The following is a 12,746-nucleotide window of genomic DNA, read 5'->3' as shown; positions in this document are numbered from 1 at the left end:
TGTGAGTTAGCCTAGGTGAGTCTATCCTAGGTGAGACAGTCGTGGGTAGATGTGAAACAGTCCTAGGTAATCGTGAGTTAGCCTAGGTGAGTCTGTCCCAGGTGAGTCTATCCTAGGTAGATGTAAGTCAGTCCTAAGTAGACATGAGTCAGTCCTAGTTAGATGTGAAACAGTCCTAGGTAGAGGTGAGACAGTCGTAAGTAGGAGTGAGACAGTCGTAGGTAGACGTGAGTCAGTCCTAGGTAGTGTTGAAGAATATTACAAAGTCCAGTTCAAGAGTCCGCTGTGGTATTGAGAGATTTTATTCTAGCCGGCGTTCAGCTGACAGATACAGACAGTGTCTGGTTCGGTGGCTGACACCGAGTGAAATTGGAACAAGCTTCTTATACAAGAAGTTAAAGCAAGAATACACCAATCAGGCGAGAGACAAAAAGTAATTTACAGTCGGATGTGACTCGGGCCAAATGTCATTATCAGACATTTGTCATGATTGTCACAGACCTCCAAATCACCCCATAGGGTGCTCTCGTTGATTCAAATCTGTTTGAACCAACTTCTGAGGTGTCGGGACCTTCACATGGGGTAGGAAATTGGAGTCTCAACAAAAGTTGTTGAGTCCAGTTGTCTGTTTGAGCCAACTTCCGAGGTGTCGGGACCTTCACATGGGGTAGGAAATTGGAGTCTCAACAAAAGTTGTTGAGTCCAGTTGTCTGTTTGAGCCAACTTCCGAGGTGTCGGGACCTTCACATGGGGTAGGAAATTGGAGTCTCAACAAAAGTTCTTGAGTCCAGTTCAAAGCCCTGTAGGGGGTAGGGGCTGGAGCTTCCCATGACAATGTGGCTCGACAATTCACAATTTTTTTTTTTTTTTTTTTTTTTTTTCACTTAAGTACAGTCAATCCCAATTTTGAACAGAAAGTCTGAATTTTCCTCCTCCACTGACGGTAGAGGTGGAATTACAGTGGAGTACATGATTGTAGTAGTAGTTTGAGCCATACATATTTTGCAAGTGAACCTTAGACATGTAATCAGAAGCCAAATAACAATTAGGAGTACAAACCCCAATAAAGCAAATTCAAATATCAAGTAACCAACGTGTCCTAACTGTTCTCTAAACCAACCAAACAAACTAGTCGTGACAGGTGTATGTAATGTGTTAGCAATGTTTTTCAAGTGATCTGTTATTTCTTGGATGGTGGCATTGTGGTTAGGTATAAAGGTACAGCATTCAGTTTTAATCACAGCACAAGTTCCCCCTTGAGAAGCTAATAAGTAGTCCAATGCAGCACGATTTTGCAAGGCCATCATCCTTACAGCAGTCATCTCTTGTGAAAGCATAGACATGCCCTTTGCTGTGGTATTTGCTAAGTCTTCAACTGCATGAGATAGGTCCCTTATCTGATCCAAAGCTGCCATGACTCCGTAATTTGGAACGAGGGCACCAAAAAATCTTGTCCATGGTGTTTGGGTGTGAGTGTACAATTCTCTTTTAACAATGCGAACTTTCTGTGGTACAGCGACGATTCTCATGGCTGGTACCACATGGCCCAGACCACATATACCAGACCAATCGTTTGGAAGATATTCGTAAGCCTTCATGCCACAAATCCAGTAAACACCTTTTGGTAGAGGTATGGAACAGCGATTAACCATTGTAGCAAGGTAGTTATAATCTTTAATGGAATCGGGCAGTGGATTTTGGCTTGTTTTAGGCTTAACAAGCGGTTCTTCAGAAGGAGAGTATGTGGAGTCACAGTTTGATATTCCTAGGTGGATAGTTCCTTTGCCTTCAACACACCACTTTAATGTCTTTGGGATCATGGTGAGGGTGAGAGGAATCGGTGTGCTGCAGGAATAACAGCTAGTGTGAATTTTATCACAATACATTTGTCTCATTTGGGGGGGTTTGTGACATTTGCAATGCCCATAAGAGGAATTGAGGTTCAAAATGTAACAGGTGTCACATGAAGTAATGGGCAGAGTCATTAATGGGAGTCCTTCTTTTGTGCTGTGTGGAATGAACCCACACACATAACAGTTATCAGGGTGTGGGCTATTTTCAGCAACCATTTTTGCCAGTTGGAGGTATGTGTTTGTTGAGGGTTGTGTTTCATATATTTTAGGAGTTATTTTCTCCTGGTAAACGGTTAGGTCTCGTTTGTGGTGTTTGCAAGGGTGTCTGTTTTGTTCCTGCGACAGATGTGAGTGTTTTGGCGTGTATAATGCATCTGCTTCTGGGCCTCTGTGGCCTGCGCTGCTCCCCTGCTCCTCTGCCAGTCGTCGAAGTCTGGGGTGTTGAAGTTCATCTACTTCTGGGCTGTCCGAGCCTGCGTGGTTTCTTTCACTGGCTCCGACGGTGGTGAGGACGAAGACCCCCAGGAAGAAGATGGTACCAGCTGGTTTCCGGTGCATGGCGGAGGAGTTGTTTTCTTGCAGTGGGATGCGTGGATCCAGATTAGACGCCCCTCACACTTGACGGCGGTGTTGGTGGTGAGCAGGACGTGTTGAGGTTTAGACCAGCGAGGTTTCAGGGCGTTTTTCCGTCGGAACTCCCTGACACAGACCCAGTCGCCGGGTTGGAGGTTATGGCACGGTTTGTCACTAGGAGGAGACTGGACAGCTTTTACTTGTCTGTGGATTGACTGGACAGCAAAAGTTAGAGCAGAACAGAATGATATCATGGATTCATCCATGGCATGGAGGTCCATCTTTTTCATACATAGAACTGAATTACTTGGTATAGTCATAGGTCTACCCGTAATAATTTCATGAGGTGTGAGTTTATGCTTCCTAACGGGTGTTGACCTCATCGACATTAGGGCCAAAGGCAACAACATTGTCCATTTTAGCCCAGTTTCAGCACACAGTTTGGCTAGTTTGTTTTTCAAGATGCCATTTTGTCTTTCAACTAGCCCTGCAGACTGCGGGTGGTATGGGCAATGCAGTCTCTGTTTAATACCCAGTGATTTACAGAGTTCAGTCATTATTTGTCCAGTGAAATGAGTACCTCGGTCTGAGTTGATGCTGTGTGGAATGCCGAACCGTGGAACAATGTCTTTTAATAGGCATTTCACTACAGCAGTAGAGTCCGCCTTCCTGCAAGCCCAGGCTTCAGGCCAGTTTGAAAACATATCCACGCATACAAGAACATTTTCATATCCCTCACATTTTGGCATATGAATAAAGTCTATTTGCAGAGCTTCAAAGGGTCCCCGTGGGGGGGGGTGTGTTGACAATGTTGTTTGTACTGTTTTCCCTGGGTTATGTTGTTGACAGATTAGGCATTGTTCACAATATTTTCTTGCATAGGATGTGAATCCTGGAGCATACCAGTCTTTCAACACTATCTGACACATTCCCCCTTTGCTTACATGTGACAAACTATGTGACATGCGTGCTAGCCACGGGTACAAAGATGTGGGTGCAACAACGCGGCCGTCGTTGCTGACCCACAAATTATTTACATTTTTACAACCATGGGAAAGCCACAATCTGTGCTCCTTCGCATCAGCAGTCTCTTGTAAGAGGGCTACATCATTAGGAGAAGCCAGATCGTTAGCGGGTATAGAAGGGCAGAGCTTTACATGGACAGGTAAGCCAAATTTGGCGGCTTCTTTTGCTGCATGGTCAGCCGAAGCATTGCCTAGTGAAACAGGGTCCTTGAATTTGGTGTGGGCTTCACATTTAACAACAGCAATAGATGAAGGTAGTTGACACGCTTCTAACAGTTCACCAATCAATTGACCATGTTTAACGGGTGTCCCCGAAGATGTGATAAATCCTCGGTTCGCCCACAATATACCAAAATCATGTACACAACCAAAAGCATATCTGGAATCTGTATAGATCGTAACAGTTTTACCTTTTGCTAGTTGACAGGCTCTCATCAGTGCATATAGTTCAGCTACTTGGGCGGAGTTGGAGGAGGGCAGGGCGGCACTTTCAACAGTTGAGAAATTATCACAAATTGCATAACCTGCATATGGTATTCCATTTTCTCTATAAGCAGAGCCGTCAGTGAAGAAAACAAGATCAGAGTTAGAGAGTGGAGTTTCAGAAAGGTCGGGACGAGGTTTAGATGAACATGAGGTGACATCCATACAATTATGGGGTTCACCATCATCTTCGGTTGGAAGTAATGTAGCAGGGTTAAGGATAGAACATCTTTTTAGTGTAATGTGTGGAGCAGTGAGAGTTAGTACGTATTTTGCTTCTCTTGTCCCTGTCACATGTCTATGTGCCTCTCTGGTAATCAGGGTGAGTGCATCGTGTGGGACCATGACTGTTAGTGGTGACCCTAAAACAATATCAGCAGATTTGTTGATAGCAAGTGCTGCTGCGGCTACGGCTTTGAGACAAGGTGGAAGCCCTCTCTCGACGGGATCCAGTTTAGAGGAAAAGTACGCCACAGGTCTGTAAGCAGAGTTATGACGTTGAGTGAGAACAGATTGGGCAAATCCACATTTTTCATGTACAAAAAGAGTGAATGGTTGATTGTAGTCGGGAAGGCCGAGCGCAGGGGCAGATAGTAATGCCTGTTTTAACTTGTTAAAAGCATCGTCAGCTTGTTGTGACCAGGTTAAGGGCTGAGTGCAGTCTGAGGGTTTGCATATGTCTTGGAGTGGCATTGCAAGTGATGCATAATCCATTATCCATTGTCTGCAATAGCCCGTCATACCTAAAAATGTCTTCATCTGTGACATAGTTGTGGGTTTGGGCATTTCTATTATAGATTTTATTCTGGAGGGAGTAAGGACCCTTGTGGAGCCAGATAATGTATGTCCCAAATACTGGACTTCATTCTGACACAGTTGAGCTTTCTTAAGTGAGGTTTTGTGGCCTTTGACAGCTAAAGCGTTGAGAAGGGTAACTGTGTCCATTTCGCATGCAGGGGCAGAGGGACTGGCTAAAAGTAAATCGTCAACATATTGAATCAGAGTGGAGCCTCCAGGAAATGACACGTCTTTGAGGTCATTATTTAGAGCACGAGAAAAAATTGTAGGTGACTCAGTATACCCTTGGGGTAATCTGGTGAATGTGTATTGTTGTCCATCATATGTAAATGCAAATAAATATTGGCTATCCTTATGTAGAGGGACAGAAAAGAATGCACTGCAAAGGTCCAACACAGTATAGTGGGTGGAATTGGCAGGTATTGACGACAAAACTGTAGTAGGATTTGGAACTAAAGGGAAACGTGGGAGTACCACTTCATTTATAGCTCGTAGGTCCTGTACAAATCTATATTCTGGTTTACCTGGTTTTTTAACAGGAAGTATAGGCGTGTTGCATGGACTATCACACGGCACTATTATTCCCTGGCTTAACAGAGATTGAACTATAGGGCGGATGCCCTCTCTCTTTTCCTGAGAAAGAGGATACTGTGAAATCTTTGGCAAAGAGACATTCTGTTTCAGCAATATCTGTACTGGTTCAGTAGATTTGATCAAACCAATGTCATTAGAAGAAGAAGACCATACTGATGGGGGCACGCTGGACACTATTCTATCCTGTGTTTTCCCTTTTTCCGCATCCATCAGCTGGTTCTGATCTATCAGAGCTGCTAGTACAGCGGTTGTGTTATCTTGGTTAGTCTCTAAAAAGATACCGTCTGGTGTGCAGTAAATGGTACAATTTAGTTTGCACAACAAGTCTCTCCCTAATAGATTTACAGGTGTGGTATCTGACAGCAGAAAGGAGTGAGAAGTTGTGAAGTTTGACATGCTTTCAGTAAACGGGCCTATAGATACTGTAGTAGGCTCAGAGACAGGTAAACACATGGGAATCCCTCCAACCCCCACAGCTCTGACAGTTTCTTTAGATGATTTCAAATTTGTAGAAGTGATTGGTCTTAAAGTTGAAAGAGAAGCTCCTGTATCTACCAGAAATGATGTAGATTTTCCATTTACATCTATTGTTAAGTTAGGCTCTTCATTTGTTTTTGCTAGTTTTATCAGTGGAGCTACTGTTAAAGTTATTTCTGTTTCAATTTGGGCACTGTCCTGACAGCTCTATGGATTGTGCTGTGGGGTTTGTTGGACCTCCATGTGATCACTTGATGGAGTTACCATAGGCAGGGTAAAATTAGGTTGGGATGTTCTATAGGGGCAATCTTTTATCCAATGATCTGGTTCACCACAACAGAAGCAGTTCCTATTGTTTTTGTTTGGGAAGTGCGACGTGTGACCTTTGTTGTGGTGTGAGTGATTCATTGGTCCACATCTTTGGTTGATCCCTCTGCCGCTGCGTCCTCCTCTCGGTACTCCGCCTGTGTAGTGAGACACTTGGGCAAGCATTAGCGTTTCATACATTTTAGATTCCTTTTGTTCTGTGTTGTCCCAGTGGTGTTGAGCTATTTCCACTAGTTCAGTCATTGCTTTCCCCGCCCACCCAACTGTCAGTACTACTTTAGCCTTAACCTTTGGTTGAAGGCAGCTAACAAATATATCTTGCAAGTAACCTGGAGGAAGTCCATTAATCTGATCTTGTGACAAACCACAATTTTCTTTTGCTGTCAACATCATTGTAGCATAGAGTTCCCTGGGATTCTCATCTTTTCCTTGTTTAAGTTTTGTGAGAGGAGTATAATCCACTTTTTGTACTACTTCCTTTTGAACTGCTAAAGTGATGAAGCTGTAAAGGGTCTGAGCTTCTTCTGGTGTGATTTTGGCAACAGCTGTAGGATCAGAGGAAATTCTACATGCATCAAGTACTCTGCTTTTCAAATCAGGTGGCAAAGTTAGCTTTAACAGTTGCATTATGTCAGGCATGTGAGGTGTGTATATTGTGCATACTGATTCCCATTCATCTAGCCATTTTTGTTTATTTTTTCTGACATCCTTGGGAAAATCTCCTACTATCGCTTTTAGTTCTCTTCGGCTCCAAGGTTTGTAGATAACATCTTTTCCCATTGTGATCAGTGGAGCTAATTTTACTGATTGTGTTTTCTTTGGTTTTCTGCCTCTTTTCACAACCCACTCCTCTTCACTGTTTTGGCTATTGTCTTCAGACTTGGGATGTTGTAAAATCCAGTCATCATCAGAAGTGTCATCGTCACTTGATTCTTTAATCTGTTTTACCGGATAAAGGTTTTTGATTTGATCATTTAAATGGTTTTCCACTTTCATTTTTGTCTGCGTTGTGTTTTTAAGTTCTTCCAATTCTTTCACAGGGTACATAGTTGTGGCATGATTGTTTTTGTTTATTTTAATGTTTGTGGAGGACCCGGTTAATGGGTCTAATTCCTTCTTTGTCTGTGTTGCGTTTTTACACTCTTCTAATTGAGCCATCAGCTTTTTGTTCTGATCCGTAAGCGAAGCTATTTGGGATTCTGCATTACGGCGTCTGCTTTCATCCCTCCAAAATCTGAAGGAGTTGAAGTGCTTTTGTCCATTTGTTTGAGAATTTAATTTTTCCTTTAAATTTTCTAATCTAGTCCGGTCAAAGGTCCCACTTGGGGGAAATTTTAAGAGACCGTCGTCTTTAGTTATCTTAACCCATGTTTTAACAAACTTAGTGCTATTGGTACCGTAGTTATCGTACATGTATTTAGAAGGACCAGTCAACTCTTCCTCTGACTCTTTACTGAGAAAACTTCCCATTTTTCCTTCTGTAAGATCCCTCCCAGAGAAAAAAACTTCAATTACACTTACTTTTACCCACAAATCACTTTCTGATTCTTCCAACCATCAGTCTACTTGAGCCTACAAATCATTCGACTTAATGTAAGGAAAGCAAGTCGATTCTTACTGAAATGAAATATATCTCAAGTATTTGGGAGAGCTAGTCATCCCCATTTATAAAATAAAACCAGTTCTTCTACATATATGTCCGTTTTCCACAAATAACTCAGTGTTCCAACACTTTTATGGACCTCACGTCCTGCATATGCAAGTCCCACTGGACTTAGTTTTGGTACTCAGACCAACCGTTTCGTTCTGGCCATTTCTTTCTTTTTAATGTTACCCGAGATATTAAACCTTTTAGAAGAGCTAGTCAATTCTAAGGCAGGAGAAGCAGAACATTCTCACAACACAATCAGATTCAAGTGTTATGAAATTGTCAGCGTTCCTAAAAACATCTCTACAATAACCTTCCCAATAACACAAAATAATAACAAAAAATATAACCTTCACAACCACACAGCGGACTTACCTAAAATCTCAGGATGACGTCAACCATTCTCCGGCACTCCAATTCACAGACTTTCGACAACAACTCAGCAACAATAATTTGGGATTTTGTAAGTGGATCCCCTAACCTCTAAAATTTTAGATAGAGTCGCTGATTGCGCCGTTGTTCTGGAACAGGAGTTTCCATCGAAGGTCTATTGTCATCCGGGTCACAGCACCAAATTGTTGAAGAATATTACAAAGTCCAGTTCAAGAGTCCGCTGTGGTATTGAGAGATTTTATTCTAGCCGGCGTTCAGCTGACAGATACAGACAGTGTCTGGTTCGGTGGCTGACACCGAGTGAAATTGGAACAAGCTTCTTATACAAGAAGTTAAAGCAAGAATACACCAATCAGGCGAGAGACAAAAAGTAATTTACAGTCGGATGTGACTCGGGCCAAATGTCATTATCAGACATTTGTCATGATTGTCACAGACCTCCAAATCACCCCATAGGGTGCTCTCGTTGATTCAAATCTGTTTGAACCAACTTCTGAGGTGTCGGGACCTTCACATGGGGTAGGAAATTGGAGTCTCAACAAAAGTTGTTGAGTCCAGTTGTCTGTTTGAGCCAACTTCCGAGGTGTCGGGACCTTCACATGGGGTAGGAAATTGGAGTCTCAACAAAAGTTGTTGAGTCCAGTTGTCTGTTTGAGCCAACTTCCGAGGTGTCGGGACCTTCACATGGGGTAGGAAATTGGAGTCTCAACAAAAGTTCTTGAGTCCAGTTCAAAGCCCTGTAGGGGGTAGGGGCTGGAGCTTCCCATGACAATGTGGCTCGACAGTAGACATGAGTCAGTCCTAGTTAGATGTGAAACAGTCCTAGGTAGAGGTGAGACAGTCGTAAGTAGGAGTGAGACAGTCGTAGGTAGACGTGAGTCAGTCCTAGGTAGACGTGAGTCAGTCCTAGGTAGATGTGAGTCAGTCCTAGTAGGCGTGAGTCAGTCCTAGGTAGACGTGAGTCAGTCCTAGGTAGATGTGAGTCAGTCCTAGGTAGATGTGAGTCAGTCCTAGGTAGGCGTGAGTCAGTCCTAGGTAGACGTGAGTCAGTCCTAGGTAGACGTGAGTCAGTCCTAGGTAGATGTGAGTCAGTCCTAGGTAGACGTGAGTCAGTCCTAGGTAGACGTGAGTCAGTCCTAGGTAGACGTGAGTCAGTCCTAGGTAGTCGTGAGTCAGTCTTAGGTAGATGTGATTCAGTCCTAGATAGATGTGAGTTAGCCTAGGTGAGTCTATCCTAGGTGAGACAGTCGTGGGTAGATGTGAAACAGTCCTAGGTAATCGTGAGTTAGCCTAGGTGAGTCTGTCCCAGGTGAGTCTATCCTAGGTAGATGTAAGTCAGTCCTAAGTAGACATGAGTCAGTCCTAGTTAGATGTGAAACAGTCCTAGGTAGAGGTGAGACAGTCGTAAGTAGGAGTGAGACAGTCGTAGGTAGACGTGAGTCAGTCCTAGGTAGTGTTGAAGAATATTACAAAGTCCAGTTCAAGAGTCCGCTGTGGTATTGAGAGATTTTATTCTAGCCGGCGTTCAGCTGACAGATACAGACAGTGTCTGGTTCGGTGGCTGACACCGAGTGAAATTGGAACAAGCTTCTTATACAAGAAGTTAAAGCAAGAATACACCAATCAGGCGAGAGACAAAAAGTAATTTACAGTCGGATGTGACTCGGGCCAAATGTCATTATCAGACATTTGTCATGATTGTCACAGACCTCCAAATCACCCCATAGGGTGCTCTCGTTGATTCAAATCTGTTTGAACCAACTTCTGAGGTGTCGGGACCTTCACATGGGGTAGGAAATTGGAGTCTCAACAAAAGTTGTTGAGTCCAGTTGTCTGTTTGAGCCAACTTCCGAGGTGTCGGGACCTTCACATGGGGTAGGAAATTGGAGTCTCAACAAAAGTTGTTGAGTCCAGTTGTCTGTTTGAGCCAACTTCCGAGGTGTCGGGACCTTCACATGGGGTAGGAAATTGGAGTCTCAACAAAAGTTCTTGAGTCCAGTTCAAAGCCCTGTAGGGGGTAGGGGCTGGAGCTTCCCATGACAATGTGGCTCGACAGTAGACATGAGTCAGTCCTAGTTAGATGTGAAACAGTCCTAGGTAGAGGTGAGACAGTCGTAAGTAGGAGTGAGACAGTCGTAGGTAGACGTGAGTCAGTCCTAGGTAGACGTGAGTCAGTCCTAGGTAGATGTGAGTCAGTCCTAGTAGGCGTGAGTCAGTCCTAGGTAGACGTGAGTCAGTCCTAGGTAGATGTGAGTCAGTCCTAGGTAGATGTGAGTCAGTCCTAGGTAGGCGTGAGTCAGTCCTAGGTAGACGTGAGTCAGTCCTAGGTAGACGTGAGTCAGTCCTAGGTAGATGTGAGTCAGTCCTAGGTAGACGTGAGTCAGTCCTAGGTAGACGTGAGTCAGTCCTAGGTAGACGTGAGTCAGTCCTAGGTAGACGTGAGTCAGTCCTAGGTAGATGTGATTCAGTCCTAGATAGATGTGAGTTAGCCTAGGTGAGTCTATCCTAGGTGAGACAGTCGTGGGTAGATGTGAAACAGTCCTAGGTAATCGTGAGTTAGCCTAGGTGAGTCTGTCCCAGGTGAGTCTATCCTAGGTAGATGTAAGTCAGTCCTAAGTAGACATGAGTCAGTCCTAGTTAGATGTGAAACAGTCCTAGGTAGAGGTGAGACAGTCGTAAGTAGGAGTGAGACAGTCGTAGGTAGACGTGAGTCAGTCCTAGGTAGACATGAGTCAGTCCTAGTTAGATGTGAAACAGTCCTAGGTAGAGGTGAGACAGTCGTAAGTAGGAGTGAGACAGTCGTAGGTAGACGTGAGTCAGTCCTAGGTAGACGTGAGTCAGTCCTAGGTAGAAGTGAGTCAGTCCTAGTAGGCGTGAGTCAGTCCTAGGTAGACGTGAGTCAGTCCTAGGTAGATGTGAGTCAGTCCTAGGTAGATGTGACTCAGTCCTAGGTAGGCGTGAGTCAGTCCTAGGTAGACGTGAGTCAGTCCTAGGTAGACGTGAGTCAGTCCTAGGTAGATGTGAGTCAGTCCTAGGTAGACGTGAGTCAGTCCTAGGTAGACGTGAGTCAGTCCTAGGTAGACGTGAGTCAGTCCTAGGTAGACGTGAGTCAGTCCTAGGTAGACGTGAGTCAGTCCTAGGTAGATGTGAGTCAGTCCTAGGTAGATGTGAGTCAGTCCTAGGTAGACGTGAGTCAGTCCTAGGTAGATGTGAGTCAGTCCTAGATAGGCGTGAGACAGTCGTATGTAGGCGTGAGACAGTCATAGGTAGATGTGAGTCAGTCAACAACATATCTGGTGATGAAGAGGTCAACGAGTATAAGAATGATGAAGACTTAGAAATGGAAGAAATAGAGATAGAAGATCTCCTCAGTGATGGCGAATTTGACGATTAGTCACAAGTTAACTGCATCCTACACACATTTTTTGCCTTTTTATTTACGATTTTTGTTTTAAACAGTCAGTGTGTAGTCAAATGTAATAAACAATTATTTTATTGTGTTCATTTTAACAGAGTTGCCTGGGTAAATATATTCATTTGTCTCTACAATGTGGTGTAACTTTTGTCCTAAACAACTTACAGAGGCGGTTGCTAGGGTGGTTGCTAGGGTGGTTGCTAGGGTCTTAAAGGTGGTTGCTACGTGATGGCCTATCAGAGTTGGCTTGGAAAATGTATTAATTTGTCTCTGTAAGTTGTTTAGGACAAAAGTTGCACCACATACTATGTCGGTGTTTAGAGTTTTCTGGTCGGGGTTCGCAGTACAAGGATAAAAAATAAAGCCTTTGGGAGATGATTTCAGGTTGGCACGTGACAATTTCTGAAAGAAGACACTTTGATGATAACAAAAAGTAGATGACATAAATAATAGGGGTTACCCTTGAAACCCATTTTCCTTCTAGACCAAGGAGGTTTTAAGTTCTTTTAGGTGTGGTTGCTAGGGTGGTTGCTAGGGTGGTTGCTAGGGTAGTTAGGGTCTTAAAAGTGGTTGCTAGGTGGTTGCTAGGTTGTTTTGGTCGTTGCTTGGTGGTTGCAGCAAAAATAAATGTGTTTATTAGTCTCTGTGGCTTGTATGTATGATAGGATATGCTACTTTGCCAATCTCAAATTTCAATTTTCTGGTCTGGAGTTAGATGCAATTAAGTGTGAAAACGAAGCCTTTCAGACATTAGTTGATCTTGGCACTGACCAAATTCAGAAACTAGACATTTAAAGGATTAAAAAAAATCAGGTGGCATAAAAAAATCCGGGGGGTGCGCGTGGACCCCACTTTCCATCTAGACTAATTGTGATACACAGAGTCTAGGGAGCGAAGTGTAGAGGAGGCAGCATATATAATATCTCCATAGTCTAGAACACTTAAGAACGAAGCCTGTATAAGTGTTTTCCTAACTGCTGAATTAAGGCAGGCCCTATTTCGATAATAAAAACCCAGCCTAACCTTTAGTTTTTTCATTAGGTTCTCAATATGCACTCTAAAAGAGAGCCTATCATCCACCCAAAAACCCAAGTATTTGAAGGATGATACTCTTTCAATTGAGTCCTCTCCTAAGGTATGAATGCCAACATTATCTGAGA

At 43.6% G+C, this 12,746-nt stretch overlaps 1 protein-coding gene across 1 annotated transcript; it reads right to left on the bottom strand.

The window, feature by feature from the left end:
- Nucleotides 1-508: 508 nt before the first annotated feature.
- Nucleotides 509-8,232, bottom strand: LOC133420294 (endogenous retrovirus group 3 member 1 Env polyprotein-like). The gene is made up of 2 exons (XM_061709955.1): nucleotides 8,154-8,232; nucleotides 509-2,611 (listed from the first exon to the last, which is right to left on the bottom strand). Exon 2 carries the CDS (start codon nucleotides 2,409-2,411, stop codon nucleotides 885-887), a length of 1,527 nt encoding a protein of 508 aa, XP_061565939.1. The 5' UTR covers nucleotides 2,412-2,611; nucleotides 8,154-8,232; the 3' UTR covers nucleotides 509-884.
- Between the last annotated feature and the right edge of the window lie 4,514 nt (nucleotides 8,233-12,746).

Source organism: Cololabis saira, chromosome 20 (assembly GCF_033807715.1).
Source record: "Cololabis saira isolate AMF1-May2022 chromosome 20, fColSai1.1, whole genome shotgun sequence".
Taxonomy (NCBI): Eukaryota; Metazoa; Chordata; class Actinopteri; order Beloniformes; family Belonidae; genus Cololabis; species Cololabis saira.
Note: the sequence above shows the minus strand (reverse complement) of the source record. Positions and strands in the feature narration are given on the sequence as shown.